The sequence below is a fragment of the Pelobates fuscus genome, chromosome 4 (assembly GCF_036172605.1).
Source record: "Pelobates fuscus isolate aPelFus1 chromosome 4, aPelFus1.pri, whole genome shotgun sequence".
NCBI lineage: Eukaryota > Metazoa > Chordata > Amphibia > Anura > Pelobatidae > Pelobates > Pelobates fuscus.
In genome coordinates, this window is record NC_086320.1 from 385,294,420 (window position 1) to 385,320,371 (window position 25,952).

The 25,952-nt window shown below is 43.6% G+C and overlaps 1 protein-coding gene across 1 annotated transcript; it reads right to left on the minus strand.

The window, feature by feature from the left end:
* Positions 1-1,119: 1,119 nt before the first annotated feature.
* LOC134608197 (uncharacterized) lies at positions 1,120-22,971 on the minus strand. The gene is made up of 3 exons (XM_063450860.1): positions 22,906-22,971; positions 15,977-16,369; positions 1,120-1,454 (listed from the first exon to the last, which is right to left on the minus strand). Exons 1-3 carry the CDS (start codon positions 22,961-22,963, stop codon positions 1,231-1,233), a joined length of 675 nt encoding a protein of 224 aa, XP_063306930.1. The 5' UTR covers positions 22,964-22,971; the 3' UTR covers positions 1,120-1,230.
* Positions 22,972-25,952: the final 2,981 nt, after the last annotated feature.

Sequence of the window (25,952 nt, forward strand, 5' to 3'; positions counted from 1 at the left end):
CTGTGATACCCTCATACACACTGCACATTACTGTGAGTTGTATTGCTGTGGAGCTCTGTGATACCCTCATACATACTGCACATTACTGTGAGTGTTATTGCTGTGGAGCTCTGTGATACCCTCATATACACTGCACATTACTGTGAGTGTTATTGCTGTGGAGCTCTGTGATACCCTCATACACACTGCACATTACTGTGAGTTGTATTGCTGTGGAGCTCTGTGATACCCTCATACATACTGCACATTACTGTGAGTGTTATTGCTGTGGAGCTCTGTGATACCCTCATATACACTGCACATTACTGTGAGTGTTATTGCTGTGGAGCTCTGTGATACCCTCATACATACTGCACATTACTGTGAGTGTTATTGCTGTGGAGCTCTGTGATACTCCCATACACATTGCACATTACTGTGAGTGTTATTGCTGTGGAGCTCTGTGATACCCTCATACATACTGCACATTACTGTGAGTGTTATTGCTGTGGAGCTCTGTGATACCCTCATACACACTGCACATTACTGTGAGTTGTATTGCTGTGGAGCTCTGTGATACCCTCATACATACTGCACATTACTGTGAGTGTTATTGCTGTGGAGCTCTGTGATACCCTCATACACACTGCACATTACTGTGAGTTGTATTGCTGTGGAGCTCTGTGATACCCTCATACATACTGCACATTACTGTGAGTGTTATTGCTGTGGAGCTCTGTGATACCCTCATACATACTGCACATTACTGTGAGTGTTATTGCTGTGGAGCTCTGTGATACTCCCATACACATTGCACATTACTGTGAGTGTTATTGCTGTGGAGCTCTGTGATACCCTCATACATACTGCACATTACTGTGAGTGTTATTGCTGTGGAGCTCTGTGATACATTCATACACATTGCACATTACTGTGAGTGTTATTGCTGTGGAGCTCTGTGATACCCTCATATACACTGCACATTACTGTGAGTGTTATTGCTGTGGAGCTCTGTGATACCCTCATACATACTGCACATTACTGTGAGTGTTATTGCTGTGGAGCTCTGTGATACTCCCATACACATTGCACATTACTGTGAGTGTTATTGCTGTGGAGCTCTGTGATACATTCATACACATTGCACATTACTGTGAGTTTTATTGCTGTGGAGTTTCCATGTTTGTTAAAATGTGGGATACCACAAGTAGGGACGGAGGAGTGTAAACAGCATTGTGGAATGGACATATTTTATATGTAGCTGTGTGTTTTACCATGACACAGCCTCTGGTGTCCATTTCTGACCTTTCTCCACCATTCACAATGTAACGCCAACAGCACAGCCAGGAATATAAATAGACAGCTCCCTCTCACAGCCAGCGATTCAAAGAAGACAATTCCCAAGTCAGTCACAGCTGCGTCCTGCGCCGGGGTTAACGTGACAACTGCGTCCTGCGCCGGGGTTAACGTGGAGCCTATAAAACACAGGCAGGGTATTATAAAACACAGGCAGGGTATTATAAAACACAGGCAGGGTATTATAAAACACAGGCAGGGAATTATAAAACACAGGCAGGGTATTATAAAACACAGGCAGGGTACTATATAACACAGGCAGGGTATTATAAAACACAGGCAGGGTACTATATAACACAGGCAGGGAATTATAAAACACAGGCAGGGTACTATATAACACAAGCAGAGTATTATAAAACACAGGCAGGGTATTATAAAACACAGGCAGGGAATTATAAAACACAGGCAGGGTATTATAAAACACAGGCAGGGTACTATATAACACAGGCAGGGTATTATAAAACACAGGCAGGGTACTATATAACACAGGCAGGGAATTATAAAACACAGGCAGGGTACTATATAACACAAGCAGAGTATTATAAAACACATGCAGGGTATTCAGTTATAAAACACAGGCAGGGAATTATAAAACACAGGCAGGGTATTAAATACCACAGACAGGGTATTCAGCTATAAAACACAGACAGGGTATTATAAAACACAGTCAGAGTATTATAAAACACAGACAGGGTATTATAAAACACAGGCAGGGTATTATAAAACACAGACAGGGTATTATAAAACACCGGCAGGGTATTATAAAACACAGACAGGGTATTATAAAACACAGACAGGGTATTATAAAACACAGACAGGGTATTATAAAACACAGACAGGGTATTATAAAACACAGGCAGAGTATTATAAAACACAGGCAGGATATTATAAAACACAGACAGGGTATTATAAAACACAGGCAGAGTATTATAAAACACAGGCAGAGTATTATAAAACACAGACAGGGTATTATAAAACACAGGCAGAGTATTATAAAACACAGACAGGGTATTATAAAACACAGGCAGAGTATTATAAAACACAGGCAGAGTATTATAAAACACAGACAGGGTATTATAAAACACAGACAGGGTATTATAAAACACAGACAGGGTATCCAGCTATAAAACACCGGCAAGGTATTATAAAACACAGGCAGGGTATGCAGTAACCAGTGAAACCAGAACATCTTACATCGAAAATAACCTAAAATGGGGAATTGTTTCTGTTTGTCAATTTTGGCCTTGAATTTGCCATTTATAGTCAATTCCCATAATTTCCCAATTTAAAGAATAATGTGATTTTAGAGAATATGAGATAACATTTCTGAGCTCACCTTCCCCATCTTGGGGCTCTTTTGTTTATTGCGGAGGCTGATGCTCTATTTTGGGGCTAATCTAAGGAATTTTGGGGGCTAATCTAAGGAATTTTGGGGCTAATCTAAGGAATTTTGTCTGTACATTGTATATTACATTTCTTCAATGTTGTTGATTTTGTTTGAATTCCTGGAATTTACCAAAATTTACCACGAGGCTCAGATAATATGGAGCTTAATCGGCTTACATTAAAATATCCCAGTTCAGAAAAATACCCCTTCAATTGAGGTTTGAGATTATAAAAACAAATCACTGTTTAGTAAAGTATCTTGTGAAATACTTTGATGACAAACTTTGTTTAGTGTCATATATTATATTACCTCTAGGTGGCAGCATTTTATTGCATGCTGCTGATGTGCATTTAGTTCAGTCTCTGTTTAGGAAATCACACATTGAATAAAATATTGCAAATCCCCTAGAACTTGTGTTAAATTAGTTTTTTCCTCAAGAGAAGCTCCATCTTTTTATAAATGCATATCAGAGCGATGTAGCCCAGTCCTGGCACATTTCTGTCGGCAGGGCCGGATTAACATAAGGGCTGATGGAGCTGCAGCTCCAGGCCCAGGCCCCGGCCCATGGAATAGGCGCATTTAAAAAAAAAAAAAAAAATTTTTTTTTTTTTACACACTTCTCTTAGGTTTGCCATCTGACTGGTATTTTACTGGCACAGATGGTATTCGAGATTGCCCGGCCGTGCCGGTATTGCAGTAATACCGGCAATACAAATGCAGATATTCTTCTCAGTATAAACAGATATTACTCTGCAATACGAGCACCAGCCAGTAGGGGTCACTGTGTGTGGAGAGAGGCAGGGATAGGAAGTTACAGCATCTCCCTGCCTCTCTCTACTACTCACTGATCCGTGGGGGAGCAGCTACACAGCACAGAGAGTCCAGACAGCAGCTCCCAGCCTGCAGAGACAGACTACAGCTCAGGGAAGTGAAGGACGGTGTGAAAGGCAGCAGGGAGACATGGGAACACTGAGACACTGGGAGACCTGGGGACACTGAGACACTGGCAAACATTGGGACACTGAGACAGTAGGGGATACTGAGAGACATAGGGATGCTGAGACACATGGGGACGCTGTCAGACATAGGGACCTTGGGAGGCACATTGGGACAGTGTCTCCATGTCTCCCCGTGTCCCCATGTCTCCCAGCCAGTGTCCCTAGTGTCTCAGTGTCTCCATGTCTCCCCGTGTCCCCATGTCTCCCAGCCAGTGTCCCTAGTGTCTCAGTGTCCCCATGGCTCCCAGTGTCCCAATGTCTCCCAGTTTCTGCCACCATGTCTATCAGTGTCCCTAATGTTCCCATGTCTCCCATTGTCCCCAAATGTCTGTGTCCCCATGTCTCCCAGCCAGTGTCCCTAGTGTCTCACTGTCCCCATGTCTCCCAGTGTCTGTGTCCCTAGTATCTCACTGTCCCCATGTCACTCAGAGGTTTTAACCCTTCAGATGTAAACATAGCAGTTTCAGAGAAACTGCTATGTTTACATTAGGAGTTAAGCCAACCTTCCTGAAAATTTTGCATCCATTGCGCAGAGCGTCCATAGGAAAGCATTGAGACATGCTCTGGTGGTCAGATAGAGGAAATGCTTTCCTATGGACTGTTTGAAGGCGTGTGTGGCACTTGCCGCGCATTCGAATTCCGCTCCACTCGGGAGCTGAAGTCGACGGGTGAGGAGAGATCACTGGCACTGGATAAAGGTAAGCTGATAAAGGGGTTTTAACCCCTTCAGCGCCATGGGAGGGGGAACCTGAGAGTGGGGGCACCCTCAGGGCACTATAGTGTCAGCAAAACTGCTTTGTATAGTCATCTAATCACTATAGTCATGCTTTAATGTCCCCATGTCTCCCAGTGTCCCCAAATGTCTGTGTCCCCATGTCCCCCAGTGCCCCCATGTCTATGTCCACAAGTCCCCCCATGTCTCCCAGTGTCCCCAACAAGCCAACCCCTTGTTTTCTCCTATATGTATATATTTGGGAGTCTAGCCAGCTCCTTGGTTTTGCACCCTTCCCTGTCACAGGTGCCTCATGTCAGGACCCTATTTAGCCTGGTACTGCAGAGAACTCGAGATAGAAGGATTTCCCCAAGTGAGTAGCTCATGTAGCAGACAGTTAGAGTAGGACCTTGGGTACATTGACATTGTGGCAGGCTTATGCAATGTATGATCATATAATGTAACTAAACTCCCATTATTCATTTTTTTTATTTATTTAAAAAAAATGTTTTTTTTTAATTCTTTATTTTTGGCGTGCATGAAAATATAACAAGTGGGCTCGTCATGCCCCAACAGCTTTGACAAGCATACAAACAGACATTTAACAGTTGGTTGGCATGTGGAATATTCTGCACAATTTTTATATAGAATAATAGGTGATTAAACTACACTGCATAAGTATACATAGTATGGCAGGTTAAAGGACCACTCTAGTGCCAGGAAAACATACTCGTTTTCCTGGCACTAGAGTGCCCTGAGGGTGCCCCCACCCTCAGGGACCCCTTCCCGCCCGGCTCTGGAAAGGGGAAAGTGTTTAAAACGTACCTTTTTCCAGCGGTGGGCGGAGAGCTCTCCTCCTTCGATCCTCCTTTTCTCCTCCCCGTCGGCTGAATGCGCACGCGCGGCAAGAGCTGCGCGCGCATTCAGCCGGTCACATAGGAAAGCATTCATAATGCTTTCCTAGGATGCTTGCGTGCTCTCACTGTGATTTTCACAGTGAGAATCACGCAAGCGCCTCTAGCGGCTGTCAATGAGACAGCCACTAGAGGAAATAGGGGAAGGCTTAACCCATTCACAAACATAGCAGTTTCTCTGAAACTGCTATGTTTATAAAAAAATGGGTTAACCCTAGAAGGACCTGGCACCCAGACCACTTCATTAAGCTGAAGTGGTTTGGGTGCCTAGAGTGGTCCTTTAAGTATAACTGTTGCTTTAGAATAGTTACTGAGTACTAGAAATTATGATTCAATACATGCTGATCTAATCTGTAAACATATTTAAGCATAGCATTCGTCTGAGTGTAATGATGGTTAAGTAGACTAAGTCAGCAAGGGATTAGATGGCTAGACTGAGTGGTTGTTATAATGAACCCCATAAGTTTTACTCTTGTAAACAAAGCCTCAGTATATCAGATCGCTTGGGATTCCTAGCGTCAGCGTCTTTAGGGTGGGTATGAGAAGCAATAGAAGGGATCTCAGAAACTATATGATATAACACCCGAAAGGGAATATACAATACTTTGCGCCTTATTCATGAACTTGTTGGTTGCAGAGTAAGGTTGGTGTGGCCAGAGTCCAGCTTCAACCTATTCCCCGTCTTGGGAGGGAGCGCAGGCTATCCATGGGTAGTGCCGGGTATGGGTCGGGCACGCAGGTCTCCCAGTTCTGGGTCGTATCGATGACCGACATTGTGAGGCTGCATGCTCGGGCCCTCTGTCTTGAGGCTAAGTCTCTGTGAGGTACTTGACAGCCGGAGCTCTTGCTGCGACGTCGCCGCATCTGTTGGGCAGGTATCTTGGGGGCTGCGGCCTTGCCTGGAGTGGAGCGTCTCTTCCCTCCGTTCACGGCTCGATACTTGCGCTCCGTCCGCCGGTGCAGTGGTGCTTTTCCCATGTTCACATGGGGACGACTCGGCTTGCTTTTTTTTGTAGTAGTGTGCTGGGCTGCCGGGTGTGCGTGCAGCTTTTCGTACAAGTTGTGCCAGAATCGGGCAAACGCAGCTTCCACACGCTGAATGATGTCGCTGTGAGTCTCCCTTGCAGGTACACTGTTTGGTTCACCTGATGTAGTTGCCGCCGCCATTTTGGTTGCACCATGTGCTCGGCTGCCCGTGTGCTGCGGTGTGTCAAGCTGTGGTGTCAGCTCGCGACTGCCCCTCATGTCGCTTGGTGCAGACCGAGATGACCCCCATCGGTCCAAAAGGGGGCTGGGGGGTAGGAGATGTCAGTCAGCCCGGGGAGCGGCTGTCTCCCCGATGCTCGATCTCCGGCAGGCCTCAGGGCGTGTTGTCGGGTCCCCGGGGGTTACAGGCTTGTTTTTTGTGTCGGGTGAGTCCCCCGGGTGTCCCCTTCATGACGGCTTCCTTCCAGTGGGCGATTGTGCCGTTTTTGTTGGGGATTTACCCCCAGAAAGTGTAGATTAGAGCGGGAGCTGAGGTTCAGCACAACCGCTCAGTCTGGATGCCAGGCTCCGCCCCACTCCCATTATTTTTTGCCTAGATTAGGTGTTTTTAATAAAACTAGAAAAATCTGTCAGCACCAAAGTAGCTGTTTGGTAGATAGGGATTTTTATTCTTACTGGGAGAAATGGGGACACTGAGACACTGGGAGACTAGGGGACTGGGTGGCATGGGGACACTGACACTGTGATACATCGGGACACTGATGCCAGGCTGACCTTCCAATTCTTTGGACAGACATGCTCCCTTTTTGGGCATGTTCGCCCCTTTTGGCAGTTCTGGTCACGTGATTCGCGCCAGTGGCACACTCTTTTACCGTGCCCATTGACTTCCTGCTTCACTGGACACTGCTGTTAGGGGGTATGGATTTACTTGAAAGATGAAAGCATAAATTAGAGAGAGATTAGCATAGAGTACGTGTTTTCTTATAGCTGCATCCTTTGTTTCCCTCCAACACCATCTCCATCAGATACATGACGCTTGGGAGGTATGACTGTTTTAGTGTTTTTGGTCGATAAGATTCTGTAATTAGGCCCATCATAATTGTCAGCACCAGGCCCACTGAGCTCTTAATCTAATTCTGTGCATGTTCTCCGATCAGGCGCACATTGCTGGCTGACAGCGTTACGCTAACTTTCTGTCAATAAATGAGGTAATTCTGTGCATGTTCTCCGATCAGGCGCACGTTACTGGCTGACAGCGTTACGCTAACTTTCTGCCAATAAATGAGGTAATTCTGTGCACGTTCTCCGATCAGGCGCACATTGCTGGCTGACAGCGTTACGCTAACTTGTCTGCCAATAAATGAGGTAATTCTGTGCATGTTCTCCGATTAGGCGCACGTTGCTGGCTGACAGCGTTACGCTAACTTGTCTGCCAATAAATGAGGTAATTCTGTGCATGTTCTCCGATTAGGCGCACGTTGCTGGCTGACAGCGTTACGCTAACTTTTCTGCCAATAAATGAGGTAATTCTGTGCATGTTCTCCGATCAGGCGCACGTTGCTGGCTGACAGCGTTACGCTAACTTGTCTGCCAATAAATGAGGTAATTCTGTGCATGTTCTCCGATTAGGCGCACGTTACTGGCTGACAGCGTTACGCTAACTTGTCTGCCAATAAATGAGGTAATTCTGTGCATGTTCTCCGATCAGGCGCACATTGCTGGCTAACAGCGTTACGCTAACTTGTCTGCCAATAAATGAGGTAATTCTGTGCATGTTCTCCGATCAGGTGCACGTTGCTGGCTGACAGCGGTACGCTAACTTTCTGCCAATAAATGAGGTAATTCTGTGCATGTTCTCCGATTAGGCGCACGTTGCTGGCTGACAGCGTTACGCTAACTTTCTGCCAATAAATGAGGTAATTCTGTGCATGTTCTCCGATTAGGCGCACGTTACTGGCTGACAGCGTTACGCTAACTTGTCTGCCAATAAATGAGGTAATTCTGTGCATGTTCTCCGATCAGGCGCACATTGCTGGCTAACAGCGTTACGCTAACTTGTCTGCCAATAAATGAGGTAATTCTGTGCATGTTCTCCGATAAGGCGCATGTTGCTGGCTGACAGCGTTACGCTAACTTGTCTGCCAATAAATGAGGTAATTCTGTGCATAAAACACAAAAACAGAATGAAAAGGGTGCGCCTAACTTACATAAAGATAAACATAAATATAATAGTCCAAAGTCCTACAATGGGTCCGAAGTGGTAAGTTCCACAAAGTATGGAGGATGCTTGAGGATGATGTCAGTCTTTACACAATTGCACTTGTAGTTCGGTGATGATATGTGAAGATAAAAGCAGGAAAGCAAAATCCCAATGGTACAGTATGTCAGCAAGGTAAAAAGGGATAAAATAGTGATAATGAAAATTACTCACAATTTTCAGAGCTAAAATCCAGCTCTGGTATTGAATGCAGTGGCGTACATACCAGGGTCGCAGGGGTCGCGGCTGCGACCGGGCCCGGCCCACCAGGGGGCCCGGCCGCCCCTGCGACCCGGTATGTACGCTCTCCGCCAGCCTCTTCTCCTGGGGGGCCCAGGAGCCGGCCACCTCCGGGCCCCCCGAGGCTGGCCCTGCTTACACCCGGCGGCCGGCTGGTGCGCGAGGGAGCACTCTCCCCCTGAGTGCTTCCTCTTCAGCTCCCTCGCGCACCGCACTGATACCGGAGCCGGAAGATGACGTCATCTTCCGGCGCCGGTATCAGTACGCGGCGCGCGAGGGAGCTGAAGAGGAAGCACTCAGGGGAGAGTGCTCCCTCGCGCGCCCGCAGGACCAGCCAGCCCGCCGGGTGACCGGCCCCCCCAGGAGCCCAGCAGCACCACTGGACCCCAGGGAATCCCCTCAGCACTCCAAAGGTAAGGAGGCTGGGGGGATTAAATAAAAAAAAAAAACATGTGTAAGTGTGTGTGAGTGTTAGTGTGTGTGTGTGAGTGTGAGTGTGAGTGTGTGTTAGTGTTAGTGCGTGTGAGTGTTAGTGTGTGTTAGTGTGTGTGTGAGTGAGTGTGTGTGTGAGTGAGTGTTAGTGTGTGTGTGTGTGTGTGAGTGAGTGAGTGTTAGTGTGTGTGTGTGTTAGTGTGTGTGAGTGTTAGTGTGTGTGTGTGTTAGTGTGTGAGTGTGTGTTAGTGTTAGTGCGTGTGAGTGTTAGTGTGTGTGTGTTAGTGTGTGTGTGAGTGAGTGTTAGTGTGTGTGTGTGTTAGTGTGTGTGTGTGTTAGTGTGTGTGAGCGTTAGTGTGTGTGTGTGTGTTAGTGTGAGTGTTTGTGTTAGAGTGTGTGCTAGTGAGTGTCAGTGAGTGTGTTACTGTGTGTGTCTGTTACTGAGTGTGTTTGTGTGTGTGTGTGTTAGTGAGTCTGTTTGATGTTTTGTAAGTGAGTGTGTATGTATGTCTGCCGCTGAGTGTGTCTTTGTCAGTAAATGTGTGTGTCTGTTAGCTAGTGTGTATGCATTTGTTCGTGAGAGTGTGTGTGTGTGTGTGTGTCTTCAGCACTTACCTTTCTCCAGCGCCGGACTCCCATGGCGCTGGGGATCCCTCCGCCTCTCAGCTCCGAATGCGCATGCACGGCAAGAGCCGTGCACGCATTCAAACCGCCCATAGGAAAGCATTACTCAATGCTTTCCTATGGACGTTCAGTGTCTTAAAATGGCGGAAGCGCCTCTAGCGGCTGACAGTGAGACAGCCACTAGAGGCTGGATTAACCCTCAGTAAAACATAACAGTTTCTCTGAAACTGCTATGCTTTCAGCTGCAGGGTTAAAACTAGAGGGACCTGACACCCAGACCACTTCATTGAGCTGATGTGATCTGGGTGTCTGTAGTGGTCCTTTAAGTGTGTGTGCATCTGCATGCAGTGGCGTACATACCGCGGTCGCAACCCCTGCGACCAGGTGCCCGCCGCCATGTGTTGCTGCCCCGGCCCGCGCAGAGTAAGCGCGAGGGGGGGGGGGGGCCCACGGATCAATTTTCGCACCGGGGCCCCATGGGTCATGTGTACGCCACTGATTGAATGCGTGAAGTGGAATGATCCCCACTCAAGGATATATAGGATAACGCTGGTCAGCAAGTAGTGCAGATGAAGAGTCCAGCGATGATCCAGCTCGGCCGATAATAAAATAAAATAAAATATAGTGCTCTCTGTATAGCAAATAAAAATGGTAGAAGAAATAAAATATACTCACAGTATATAGAGCAGGCTCAACTGCTCGGTGTAAGCGTATGGGTGGTATAATCCCCACCTATGGATTCTTTGCGCTTTTGCGTTGGTTTTGAAATATAAGTACGGTCAGGTTAAAGTAAAAATTAAGTAAATAGATAAAAAGATGTGGAAGGAATATGGCAAACAAGATATTTTGGTGCCAAAAAATTCCTTTATTACAAATATAAAATATAAAATATGTAATATCTATTTGTATTGCAGTGAATAAAGTGTTTTATCTGATCATTTTTTTGTGTAATTGATGATTTAAAATAAGTAGTTTTAGACTTAATAATGTCACTGGTGCGTTTACATACTATGCACTTGTTGCATTTAAAAAAACCACTAGGTTTGGGTAAAAAAGTAAGAGGGTTAGGAGGGGGTTTATCATATTTTTTGTTTAGTATAATTAGTTGTAAGGATGGACTTAAAGCTGGGTGCCCCTCTAAATATAACATGTGGTTTATCAGGGATAACACCAGCTAGAGTTTCATCCTGTTTTAATATATGCCAATGTTTCTTAATAATCTTCTTCATAACATTGCTTTTGTTATTGAAGTCGAAAATAATTGGCAAAGATGGTGCATCTTTAGTGTCTTTTTTATTTTTGTATTCAAGAAGTTCTGATCAGTTTTTTTCTTTAATATTTTTTAGAGTAAGATCTAAATCTTTTTTGGGGTAATTTTTCTCAGAAAATTTATCTAACAACGTCTGAGATTGGGCTTCAAAGTCTTGGGTAAGGGAGCAGTTCCACCGAAGACGGAGGAACTGGCTTTTTGGTATGCCTTGGAGCCAGGGTTTATGATGGCAGCTAGTGACATCGATAACATTATTAGTGCATACTTTCTTAAAAAAAGTTTTGGTGTTAATTACATCATCTTTAATAAAAAATTCTAAATCTAAAAAGTGGATAGAAGAGTTACTGTACTCCCAAGTTAAAATGATACTTCTGTCATTTTTGTTTAAATGCTGTAAAAACTGGTTCAGAGAATCCTCCGTCCCTTCCCAAATAAAAAACAGATCATCTATATATCTAAAATATGTGACCAAGTTTGCCCGCCAGTCATGCCCCCCCAGAATGGCAGTGGATTCCCAATCTGCCATAAAGAGATTGGTTTGCCCCTAGTTATGCCAATTATTTTCGACTTCAATAACAAAAGCAATGTTATGAAGAAGATTATTAACCCCTTAAGGACCGGACTTTTTTTGCGATGTTGTACATTTGCGACCAGGCATCTTTTTGACACTTTTGTGGTGGTTGTGTTTAGCTGTAATTTTCCGCTCTCTCATTTACTGTTCCTATACAAATTATATATTGTTTTTTTCAGGACAAAAGGGGCTTTCTTTACATACCATTATTTATATAATCTCATGTAATTTAATTTTTAAAAAATGAAAAAATATGATGAAAAATTGAAAAAAATACATGTGTTTTGACTTTTATGTAAAAAATCTTTTACTCATCTACAAAAGCGAATGAAAAAAACTGCTAAATAGATTCAAAATTTTGTCCTGAGTTTAAAAATACCCAGTGTTTACATGCTTTTTGCTATTTTTTTGCATGTTATAGGGCTATAGGTACAAGTAGGATATTGAGGTTTCAAAACCTATATTTTTAAAATGTATCAATAGTGACATTGTAACACTATTATCTGTCATAAATCGCTAAATAACACCCCACATGTACATATTTTTTTTAAAGTAGACAACCCAGGGTATTCAATATGGGGTATGTCCAGACTTTTTTAGTAGCCACTTAGTCGCAAACACTGGCCAAAGGTAGCGTTCATATTTGTTTGTGTGTGAAAAAAGTAAAAAACTAAATTGAACGCTAATTTTGGCCAGTGTTTGTGACTAAGTGGTTACTAAAAAAGACTGGACATACCCCATTTGCAATACCTTGGGTTGTCTACTTTTGCAAATGGTATGCCATCATGGGGGTAATTCGCATTCCTGGGCTACCATACGCTCTCAAAGGCAACGTAACCAACCTGGCCATTTTCAATGTAAAAATATGACCCATATATTTGACCCTGTAACTTTCAAAAACGCTATAAAACCTGTACATGGGGGGTACTGTTATACTCAGGAGACTTTGCTGAACACAAATATTAGTGTTTCAAAACTGGAAAATGTATCACAACAATTATATCATCAGTAAAAGTGCTGTTTGTGTGTGAAAAATGCAAAAAAAGTCACTTTCACTGACAATATCATCGCTGTGATATGTTTTACTGTTTTGAATCACTAATATTTGTGTTCAGCGAAGTCTCCCGAGTAAAACAGTACCCCCCATGAACAGGTTTTAGGGTGTCGTAGAACGTTACAGGGTAAAATACAGTGATAGCAAATTAAATTCTCTGTACTCTCGGCCTGGGTTGGCAGGCAGGTCCCTTAAATTGCAATCAATAAAATAACTTAATTATGTAAAAATATTACATAAATACGCACGTAGAATTTAAATATATATGCATATTTATATATTTGAAGTCTACGTGTATATTTATATAATTATTTATGTAATTTTGTATATGGACATATGAATAGTTCGTATTCTTTTTATTTATTTATATATACATAGATATATATACAATTTCATTCTAAGTGTATTTTGATATAAATATATATATATTAATATCAAAATACAGTTAGAATAAAATTTCGTATAGATATATAATTTTTTTTAAAATTTTTATTATTATTTTTAATTTTTTTAGTTTAATTTAAATTACTTATTATTTGTAGTTTATAATAATATATACACAATATATATAGTTATTATATATATTATATATATACACGTGTGTAATTTAATTATAAGTGTATTTTTATATTAATATATGTACATATTAATATAAAAATACACTTAGTATGACATTATATATATGATATTTAGACGTATATTATATATATATAATATACGTCTATATATCATATATATATACACACATATATATAATTATAATTTTTATTTATTAACTTTAAACTTTATTTTTTTTATGATTTTACACTAAGCAGGGAGACTGCCTGTCAGCACAGACAGTCCCCCTGCAGGCAGAGACATGGACACCTATTGTGACCATGTGGTCGCCCTGTTGGGCGATCACATGGCCACAGGGGTCCTAATCCGCCATGGGGAGACTGTCTGGGCTGCAGGCAGTCTCCCCACAACGGGAGCACCGCCGATCGCCGCCGGGGGAACGACGGCGATCGGGTAAGTACATTGGACCGTTAGGACGGTTCAGGACCGTCCTCGGTCGGCAATGCAAAAATGCCGATGACGGTCCTGAACCGTCCTCGGTCCTTAAGGGGTTAAGAAACATTGGCATATATTAAAACAGGATGAAACTCTAGCTGGTGTTATCCCTGATAAACCACATGTTATATTTAGAGGGGCACCCAGCTTTAAGTCCATCCTTACAACTAATTATACTAAACAAAAAATACGATAAACCCCCTCCTAACCCTCTTACTTTTTTACCCAAACCTAGTGGGTTTTTTAAATGCAACAAGTGCATAGTATGTAAACGCACCAGTGACATTATTAAGTCTAAAACTACTTATTTTAAATCATCAATTACACAAAAAAATGATCAGATAAAACACTTTATTCACTGCAATACAAATAGATATTACATATTTTATATTTTATATTTGTAATAAAGGAATTTTTTGGCACCAAAATATCTTGTTTGCCATATTCCTTCCACATCTTTTTATCTATTTACTTAATTTTTACTTTAACCTGACCGTACTTATATTTCAAAACCAACGCAAAAGCGCAAAGAATCCATAGGTGGGGATTATACCACCCATACGCTTACACCGAGCAGTTGAGCCTGCTCTATATACTGTGAGTATATTTTATTTCTTCTACCATTTGCTATACAGAGAGCACTATATTTTATTTTATTTTATTATCGGCCGAGCTGGATCATCGCTGGACTCTTCATCTGCACTACTTGCTGACCAGCGTTATCCTATATATCCTTGAGTGGGGATCATTCCACTTCACGCATTCAATACCAGAGCTGGATTTTAGCTCTGAAAATTGTGAGTAATTTTCATTATCACTATTTTATCCCTTTTTACCTTGCTGACATACTGTACCATTGGGATTTTGCTTTCCTGCTTTTATCTTCACATATCATCACCGAACTACAAGTGCAATTGTGTAAAGACTGACATCATCCTCAAGCATCCTCCATACTTTGTGGAACTTACCACTTCGGACCCATTGTAGGACTTTGGACTATTATATTTATGTTTATCTTCATGTAAGTTAGGCGCACCCTTTTTATTCTGTTTTTGTGTTTTATGTTACTTATATAAGGGGATTAGGGGAACTCCCCTTTTTTAAGGTGTGCAGCCGTTCTATACAATATTTCTCTGTGGCTACGTAGCGCTGACTCTTCACCCCATTCTTTTTTAATTCTGTGCATGTTCTCCGATAAGGCGCATGTTGCTGGCTGACAGCGTTACGCTAACTTGTCTGCCAATAAATGTGGAGCAGGATCCTCACTCAGCCGCCATTAACTCCAGCCACAAACTGTTGTAAAGCAGTGCCAGGGCACTGCAGGCATATGATTCTCTATGGTGTGTTGTTGTGGTTTTGATGCTTGACGTTAACCCCCTGTTTTATCACAACCAGATAGCTAACTAAAAGGTATCTGTCGCTGATTCTATATTTTGTTTTAAATTCTTCTCAGATTCTTTTTTTATTTTTTTTATTTACAAACGTCTTTAATTCCATTTTGAAACTTTGCTAGGCAGCTCAGGCAATGTATTAGTTAAACTAGTTACTAGTGGCAGTGCTGTACACACTGTGCATGTACTCATATGGTACAGATGGAGTAAAGGCCAAGCTCGCATTACCACGCCAAAAGCTCCCCCAGAACTTCATTAGGATCTAACGGGTTTGGAAGAAACTCTGTTACAAAAACATGTCTTTTATTTCCAATCTTAGCGTTTTCCAGCGTTTTAAGCAAGCGTTGTTTTGGTGCTTATATTGTCCCTCTAGGTGGCACAGCCAGGGGGATCGTATTCTGCTGAATGGATCCTGATACCATGATATAGTCTGCCAAATCACCCCGCTGCAAGCTGCCCGGCTGGCGATTTCCCTCCTCCCTGGCTATATAACGTGCACCCAACTTGCGTGGGCTGCAGCGCATGCTGTTAAAGGCATTAGGCGCAGGGTTAGGGAAACGGTTTCAAAACATTATGGATGAAGTTAAACATTTCTACCAGCTTTGTCATCATGCCTGTGCCAGAACTTCTGAATGGAATAATTACAGAAAACCTGTTAGCCAGCACCCCACCCAGCCATGATTTAAATACTATCTGAACTGCACCAGAGAAACCACATCTGAGAAGCTGAGAGAATTCTGTTTGTAGATACCTGGCACTTGGTACTGTGTTTGGACAAGCAGGGTTAGGCTCTTGGTTTGGTTGAGTTCGGCGAAGTTCACCAGGTATATTCCGCTGTCATTTACATGCAAGTCGCTGAGAAGTAAGGAGGCGGTATCTGCTAAGAATGTTACTCTCTGCCGGTACTCCTCCACCGCTATACTATATTTGTGGCATAGCCTGAGAGGAGAGGAAGAGATGGACGGATCACTGTGACAGCGAATCATTTCTGCAAAGAGAATGATGGACTTATGGTAAACCCACGTGATATGGAGTATGGCTGGAGGTTGAGGGATGAAGTAGGAAACAGGCAGAAGGACTGAATCACCAACCAATCCCAGCACAGGTTCCTGGGGTACCTCAATCTGCCAACCCATGGAAACACCTGGAACGAGACATAAGATAGAAGAGAGAATCAAGAGATAACGTGAAATCAGGAGAGAACATGTGAAATCATACTATGTGGAATTAAGAGATAACGTGAAATCAGGAGAGAACATGTGAAATCAGGAGAGAACATGTGAAATCATACTATGTGGAATCAAGAGATAACGTGAAATCAGGAGAGAACATGTGAAATCATACTATGTGGAATCAAGAGATAACGTGAAATCAGGAGAGAACATGTGAAATCATACTATGTGGAATCAAGAGATAACGTGGAATCAGGAGAGAACGTGAAATTATACTATGTGGAATCAAGAGAGAACATGTGAAATCAGGAGAGAACATGTGAAATCAGGAGAGAACATGTGAAATCATACTATGTGGAATCAAGAGAGAACATGTGAAATCAGGAGAGAACATGTGAAATCAGGAGAGAACATGTGAAATCATACTATGTGGAATCAAGAGATAACATGTGAAATAACGGCATACCGCGTGGAACCAGGAGATAGCATGTGGAATAACGGCATACAGTGTGGAACCAGGAGATAGCGTGTGGAATAACAACATACTGTGTGGCAGGGGCATACCTAGAGCATTTGGCACCCAGGGCGGGTTCTCATTTTGGCACCCCCACTTTAAAATGTAAAAAACACACATAATTTTTTTAATGTATGTAGCATTGAGCAGTGTTTCAATGTAAGCATGTTTTTGTATGGAGTAAGTGTGAGTGAATGTAGGGGTGTGTTTGTATGTAGTGTTGGCATGTTAATGTATTCATGCATTTGTGTGTAGTGTTGGTGAGATGCAGTTTTGTGGTTATATATAATGGTGATGTTTTAATACAGAGGTGTGTTTGTATGTAGTGTTTACATTGGAATGCAGGGATGTGTTTGTATGTAGTGTTTACATTGGAATGCAGGGATGTGTTTGTCTGTAGTGTTTACATTGGAATGCAGGGATGTGTTTGTCTGTAGTGTTTACATTGGAATGCAGGGATGTGTTTGTATGTAGTGTTTACATTGGAATGCAGGGATGTGTTTGTCTGTAGTGTTTACATTGGAATGCAGGGATGTGTTTGCGTGTAGTGTTTACATTGGAATGCAGGGATGTGTTTGTGTGTAGTGTTTACATTGGAATGCAGGGATGTGTTTGTGTGTAGTGTTTACATTGGAATGCAGGGATGTGTTTGTGTGTAGTGTTTGCATTGGAATGCAGGGATGTGTTTGTGTGTAGTGTTCACATTGGAATGCAGGGATGTGTTTGCGTGTAGTGTTTGCATTGGAATGCAGGGATGTGTTTGTGTGTAGTGTTTACATTGGAATGCAGGGATGTGTTTGTCTGTAGTGTTTACATTGGAATGCAGGGATGTGTTTGTGTGTAGTGTTTACATTGGGATGCAGGGATGTGTTTGTATGTAGTGTTTACATTGGAATGCAGGGATGTGTTTGTATGTAGTGTTTACATTGGAATGCAGGGATGTGTTTGTGTGTAGTGTTTACATTGGAATGCAGGGATGTGTTTGCATGTAGTGTTTACATTGGAATGCAGGGATGTGTTTGTGTGTAGTGTTTACATTGGAATGCAGGGATGTGTTTGTGTGTAGTGTTTACATTGGAATGCAGGGATGTGTTTGCGTGTAGTGTTTACATTGGAATGCAGGGATGTGTTTGTATGTAGTGTTTACATTGGAATGCAGGGATGTGTTTGTATGTAGTGTTTACATTGGAATGCAGGGATGTGTTTGCGTGTAGTGTTTACATTGGAATGCAGGGATGTGTTTGTGTGTAGTGTTTACAGTGGAATGCAGGGATGTGTTTGTGTGTAGTGTTTACATTGGAATGCAGGGATGTGTTTGTGTGTAGTGTTTACATTGGAATGCAGGGATGTGTTTGTGTGTAGTGTTTACATTGGAATGCAGGGATGTGTTTGTGTGTAGTGTTTACATTGGAATGCAGGGATGTGTTTGTGTGTAGTGTTGGCAAGATGCTGAGATGTATGCAGATATATACACACACTGACACAAATGCAGATACAGACACACTTACACACATGCAGATACAGACACACAGTCACAAACAGATACAGACACACATATACACATATACAGATACACAATGCCATCCTCCTGTTTCCTACCTGCTAGCTGAGGCTGTTGGGAGTTGGGCTCTAGTTCTCTCCCAATCAGTGCCGCCCTCCATCCTGCGTGTCTCAGTGTTAGCTGGAAGGAAGTGGCTGAATTTCACTTCCCCCTAGCGCTGCCATTACATTATTACAGAAGCCTGGTCGCACCATTAAAGCACCACAGCTCACAACCAGGCCCCTAAAGCAGTGGTGACTCTAGGAACAATATACAGGGGAGGCACATAAACAGGGGGAGCTGGGAGCATTAATAAGTTTCACTAGGTAATGGGGTAATGTGCTGCCATTGGCTGTCTGACGACAGCGTATTGTGCATGCTGGCATCAGACAACACATTTGCATAGAACTCACATTAGCCGCCCAGATTTCTGGGATGGCTGACACCTATTAACTTTGATCTTTATTAAACGATAACCCCCCTATTTGTTATTCTTACATGGGATTGCCATTTTAAGGACAGCAAATAAGGGATCTATCTGCTAAACAGCACCCCAATTTGGTATCTTTACATATGGAATCTCACATAAGGGCACCAATTTAGGGAATTATCTACTAAGCAGCTAAAAGATCAACATTTAAAAAGCCGTTTTTAAAATTTTAATCTTTCAGTTGTTTAGTAGATAACTCGCTTATTTGTTATCCTTATGTGGGATTGACATAAGGACACCAAATTAGAGAGCTATCTACTAAACACATACACAACCACAGACATACACACACGTTTAGTTATTAAGAGGTCCAACCTCCCTACCTTGCTCTGGGAGAGCTGGAGTGGATCCTCTCACTGGTGACTAGCGATTGGTTGCTGCTGGGCTGGGATCTCTGTGCTCTTCCTGCAGAGCTCACTCGCACGACCAATAGTGATGCCGATGCCAGGATGACGTCATATCCCGGCTCCCGGCTTACTGCAGGGCGCGCGCTAACTCCTATATGGTCCATAAAAAATGTTTAATCTCACTGCCTCCCAGTATATATCTGTCCTAGCCCCTTGTGTGAAAATGTGTGTTTGTGACAGCCTACGTGCATGCAATGTGTGTGACTGCATATGTAATCTGTGAATGAGAGCCTGTGTATAATGTGTCTATGTGACAGTGGGGGGAACAGTTGTGCCTGGGACTTAGTGTGTGGTATTGCATGGGGGAATGTGACAACGTGGAGGTATATGTAAGTGGGTGAGTATTACTAGCAGGAGAAAGGTATATGGCAGGGTGCATACAGTGGATTGAAGGAGGTGACTGCAGGTGAGGTGGTGAGTATATGCTCTTATATGGCAGTGGTGGGTGTTATATGTCACGGGTGGGAACAATGGGATTGGGTGTTATATGGAAGAGAGGGTATTATGTCAAGGCGGGGGTGTATGGCAGGGTGTGTATTATGATAAGGTGTATATGGCAGCGAGGGTATTATGGCAGTGTGGGTTTTATATGACATGTTAAAGGGGTATATGCCAGGATGGGAATTCTGACCAGATAGCAGGGAGGTGTAACGGATCGCCTGGCACCTCGACTGGGTACCTCCGTTGACGGATGCTCTTAGTACTTTCCGAGGGCTCCAAGCACTCCACTAGACACCATAACCACCACAGACCCCACGAACCGCCGCAGCTTGGTTGGGGTCTCGCCGTCTTCCACCCACTCTGGACCCAAGACCAGGATCCAGCTTCCAGTAGGCAGATCTCTCTTAGTCCAGAAATCAGGAACAGGAACAAGCTCGTACAAGAGCTTAGTGATTATACTCTGGGGAGTATAGTGATTATAGCAATCCCCAGAGGGTAGGTAGTTCTCCAATCCCCCAAATATGAGCCGAAACTTCATGAAGGGTAGAACAAGTCTAAAGCTTTATTGGTACAGGTTGGCTTATATAGAATTCCTCATGCCAGAGGCACACCCCCTGGACCTGATGGAACACAGGCACACAAAGGACACAAACCAATCAGAACAATACAACCATGCCCGACACTCCCACTTACAGCACACAATCCCTCCCTCTGCCTGTGATATAATTAAAGTAGCTAATACAATAACCTAATTATCCACAGGCAGAAAAAAAAAAACATTTTTATAAAGTCCCATAAGTACCCCAGAACATAACATATCCCCATAAATCTTACATCCCCCGATAGCCCTGATCTGGGTGAACAACATATCCACATAGTGTGGGGTGATAAGGATGTAGTGCATGTGTGTGTGTAGGGCATTGTAGGGCACATAGTGTGCTGTGGGATAGGGATAGCAGAGTGTGGGAGGGAGGGGATGACAGATTGCAGAGTGAGGGAAGGAAGGGGTGATAGGGTGACTGAGGGAGGGGGTGACATGGTGGCTGAGTGACTGGGGAGGGTGACTGGTGACAGAGGGAGGGGGTGAGAGAGTGACTGAGGGAGGGGGTGACTGGGTGGCTGAGGGAGGGGGTGACGGGGTGGCTGAGGGATGGGGTGACTGGGTGACTGATGGAGGGGGTGAGAGAGTGACTGAGGGAGGGGGTGACTGGGTGGCTGAGGGAGGGGGTGAGAGAGTGACTGAGGGAGGGGGTGACTGGGTGGCTGAGGGAGGGGGTGACTGGGTGACTGATGGAGGGGTGAGAGAGTGACTGAGGGAGGGGGTGACTGGGTGGCTGAGGGAGGGGGTGACGGGGTGGCTGAGGGATGGGGTGACTGGGTGACTGATGGAGGGGGTGAGAGAGTGACTGAGGGAGGGGGTGACTGGGTGGCTGAGGGAGGGGGTGAGAGAGTGACTGAGGGAGGGGGTGACTGGGTGGCTGAGGGAGGGGGTGAGAGAGTGACTGAGGGAGGGGGTGACTGGGTGGCTGAGGGAGGGGGTGACTGGGTGACTGATGGAGGGGTGAGAGAGTGACTGAGGGAGGGGGTGACTGGTAACAGAGGGAGGGGGTGACTGGTGACAGAGTGACTGAGGGAGGGGGTGACTGGATGACTGAGGAAGGTGATGAGGGTATTATGATAAGGTGGGGGTGAATTTACAATATTATTATCTTATTATTCAGGGGGTGTCTCTCTCCATCCCAGCCCAGGGTCAGGCAGTGCAGCAGGTGCAGGGGATCTAGACAGGCTGACTGTGACCTCCTACATGTTCAGAGTGGCCGTGCAGGGGAGAAACCTGGCAGAATACATAGTGCCCCCTGTTAGTACACTCCATAATAACCTCTCTGGTGCTCAGTGATGACTCAGAACACAGAGCCCCTCCCTGTGCGCTGATTCACTGACTGAGCACCGGAGCCATGAGGGAGAGGATATTATTGCGAACCAGCAGGAGGCACAGAGTGTGGCAACCCCTACTGAGTGGCACCCGGGGCGGACCACACCCCCCTACTGAGTGGCACCCGGGGCGGACCTCCCCCCACCCCGTTAGTACACCACTGCCGTGTGGAATCAGAATTTCTGATTTTTCAGCCTACATTTTAAAGATCAGTTCACCACAACACAGTGTTTAGTGAATAGTCTTCTGTGTCTATCAATCCACACCGTATCCCCTGATTAGATGGCCAACGACAATGACATGGTCAGAAGACAATCACAGACAGACAGTGAGGGCGATGTGAAAAGAGGTAGAAGAAACACCCCCAGGATTTAAAATAAACATTCTATTTATTGACATTAATAGTAACATTAAAGGACAAGTGACCAGCAATATATAGCTTGTTACCTGTCATCTTTTTTTTTTTTTAATAAATGTTTTTTTTTCCGTTTTGTGTAGTGTCTGTAATTTTGAGTTGCTTATATGTTCGCAAATACAATGAAAGCAATCTACGCTGCATGTGTCAAATTAAAATGTGGATCTGGTGCATTGAGTAGATTATACAGGAATCGAGCCGGACACAGACATTGAACAGAAATTAAAGAAACCCTCGGTATCATTTATCCCTCATTAATTACTAACACACGTACCACTTGTGCCCGGGTCTGAAATGAAGAACGTTTTAGTCCTGAGATCCGGGTCTCAGGACTAAAGGATAAAAAAAAAAAAAGCATTTCTGTAAACACCATTTAGAAAGCTAGCACAAGTTATTTTCAATTTTTGTCGTACAGTGGGATTTATTCACTAACCTGGAAATCATGAAGAATTAATGAGAGAATTGGAAATTCTAGGTTAAAGCTAATCGACTGAGAAAAGTATTCAAGGCGGAGAATTTGTAAACATTTTGTCTGTATTAGAATACATTTTGTGGTTTCCCCACAATGTCTGCGTTAGTGAATTCACCCATTGCGTCTCCCAGGTGTTATCGGACGTGTTAAGCCTATCGTAGGAAGGTATTCGTAGCATGGTAACCGTCACTCACTTGCATTTTAGCAACGATTTGATAAAAACACTCATCCCCTAGTTTAATCTCAGGACAGGTTAGTAGCGTGTTATATACATTGTAAGAATGTAAAGCACTCACCCAGCAGGTAGGTAGTCAGAAAGTAATGCAGAGGGGTTTGGCACGATAGTACCATCATCTTTCCAAGTAGCGATCAGTGATTATAGCGAGTGGCTCTGTACAAGAACAGGTGGTTTAGCTTGAGGAAGGAAGTGTGTACAGACTATTTTTAATGTTAGCAGATTCTACATGACCAAATGTAGGGACACCTAAATCACATTGGTACATTTTGCGGATGTGCCTAAAATTCTGTATTTTTCTTTCACAAATCAGACCAATTATAGGGAGATATTTCAGGATACAGAGTACCTTACAGATCCATAAGTGGAAGAATGTCCTAGGAGTCGGAAAGGTCCTTATTAAATAATGGTTAAAAGATTGCATTAACTTGGTCAGTTATCTGCGAAACCCTTAGAATGACCAAAGAACCGAGGTGGTGACCTGGGTCAACCCATCACACATGAAGAAAAGCTAACAGAGAGGGATCTACAGATTGTGATGAAGACAAAACCTTTACAATTCAACGTTCCTGTTAATTTTTGAGCTTTGGTTCTCTTGTAGGGGTTTGCTGTCATTTTTATCACAGTTTTATTTGTATCCAATTTTACGCCATTCGTGCTCATATCATGTATTTTCACTGCGTTTAATGTTGTAAGATTTACATAAATGTTTTAATGTTCATTTACAGTATATTTAAGAAAACTTGTTAATATCTTTGTATAATTTGATTTTGACATTACATACATATAATTTTTTTGGTTTTCTGTCCTTGGTTCTGTGACTTTTTGTCCCACCATATGAATATATTATTACTGTAATATATTTATGTTAGGAGAAGAACATTAAAATACTTCAAAATGACATCAAGAGGAATATAGAGACCTGTATACTGAGATATGGGTACCGGCTGGAACTATCAGCCAAGCCCCAGTCAATATCAGCTTTGATTGGCTCGTGATACGGTCTGCCGTACTTAATTTTGACAGTCTAATTCAAAATGTTGAGGGTTACTATAACCCATTTTCACATTATAGGTTTTATAGTTTAGAGCAATTCATAATGCCCTACCGGTCATTATAAAATATTCCACCCCCACCCACCTTTTTATGATCAAGGCTTTTTAACTATGAAAAACATACCTTGAATCCAGCACCGAGCGAGGTCGTCCTCTTTCACCCCCTCTCATTATGTTGACTCACGCCGCGTCACTCTGTGGTCCAATGAAATGCTTCTAATAGAGATTCAAGATTTGACAATTTTGTCACTAATGTCCCACCTGCTCTGGCCACTTACTGACATTACAGAGCTGCATGAGAACCCTTCTAATTCAGGTATAGTGAAATACTCTAATACTCCCTTCTCTGACATCTACCAGGTAATAAAGGGATACACAGTAACTGGAGCTGTACCACACCCAGTCTAAAACTGAATTCTGTCTCTAAACCTGGGATTACTTTCATTTGAGCGACCCAAATTACATACAAGGTATTAGCTTGGTGATTCATTCCACGATTTTAAAATGACCTCAGTGACTCATTTTCAAGTGTTAGGTAATATGTGTTTAATTTAATTCTCTAAAACCCCATAATCAGACTCTTCCCAGTGTCGGAGAAGTCTTTCTGTAGGAAGGCAGAGCTGCTATAGTGACTAATGTGTTATGGGCAGTTTCCAAGGATCTGATGAATTCTGGGTCCCATAGACTGATTAATACCCAGCTCACACCAACTGCACCTCCAATGTCAGCCTTATCAGACCAACTTGACCCCCGGTGTCAGCCTTATCAGACCAACTTGACCCCCGGTGTCAGCCTCATCAGACCAACTAGACCCCCAGTGTCAGCCTCATCAGACCAACTAGACCTCCGGTGTCAGCCTCATCAGAACAACTAGACCTCCAGTGTCAGCCTCATCAGACCATCTAGACCTCCAGTGTCAGCCTCATCAGACCATCTAGACCTCCAGTGTCAGCCTCATCAGTCCAACTAGACCTTCAGTGTCAGCCTCATCAGACCAACTAGACCTCCGGTGTCAGCCTCATCAGACCAACTAGACCTCCGGTGTCAGCCTCATCAGACCAACTAGACCCCCAGTGTCAGCCTCATCAGACCAACTAGACCTCCGGTGTCAGCCTCATCAGACCAACTAGACCTCTGGTGTCAGCCTCATCAGACCAACTAGACCCCCGGTGTCAGCCTCATCATACCAACTAGACCTCTGGTGTCAGCCTCATCAGACCATCTAGACCTCGAGTGTCAGCCTCATCAGACCAACTAGACCTCCGGTGTCAGCCTTATTAGACCAACTAGATCTCCAGTGTCAGCCTCATCAGACCAACTAGACCTCCGGTGTCAGCCTCATCAGACCTACTAGACCCCCGGTGTCAGCCTCTTTAGACTAACTAGACCTCCGGTGTCAGCCTCATCACACCAACTAGACCTCCAGTGTCAGCCTCATCAGACCAACTAGACCCCTGGTGTCAGCCTCATCAGACCAACTAGACTTCCGGTGTCAGCCTTATCAGACCAACTAGACCTCCAGTGTCAGCCTCATCAGACCAACTAGACCTCCAGTGTCAGCCTCATCAGACAAACTAGACCTCCAGTGTCAGCCTCATCAGACCAACTAGACCTCCGGTGTCAGCCTTATCAGATCAACTAGACCTCCGGTGTCAGCCTCATCAGACCAACTATACCTTCCGGTGTCAGCCTCATCAGACCAACTAGACCTCCATCTTTATCACGAGATGGAAAGTCACCGAAATTCACAATAATATGTAAAAAATAACTATATTATCACAAGTTTATGGGTATAGGTTATACATGCAATAGTGGGTACAATGTTGCTGTTCGTCAAGTAAAATAAAGCATTGTTAATCTAGCTCTAACAATAGAAACAGAAACAAATATCCACATTAAATACAATGTTACATTGAACAAGGATTATCAAGGCTTTTATTCAGTAATAAGCAGATACACATAGAAAGGCAGCCTAGGGGTCATCCCTACACACAAACACACACATACACCACCCACGCTTTCTTCCCTTTTAACATCTGCCATATATTCCTCA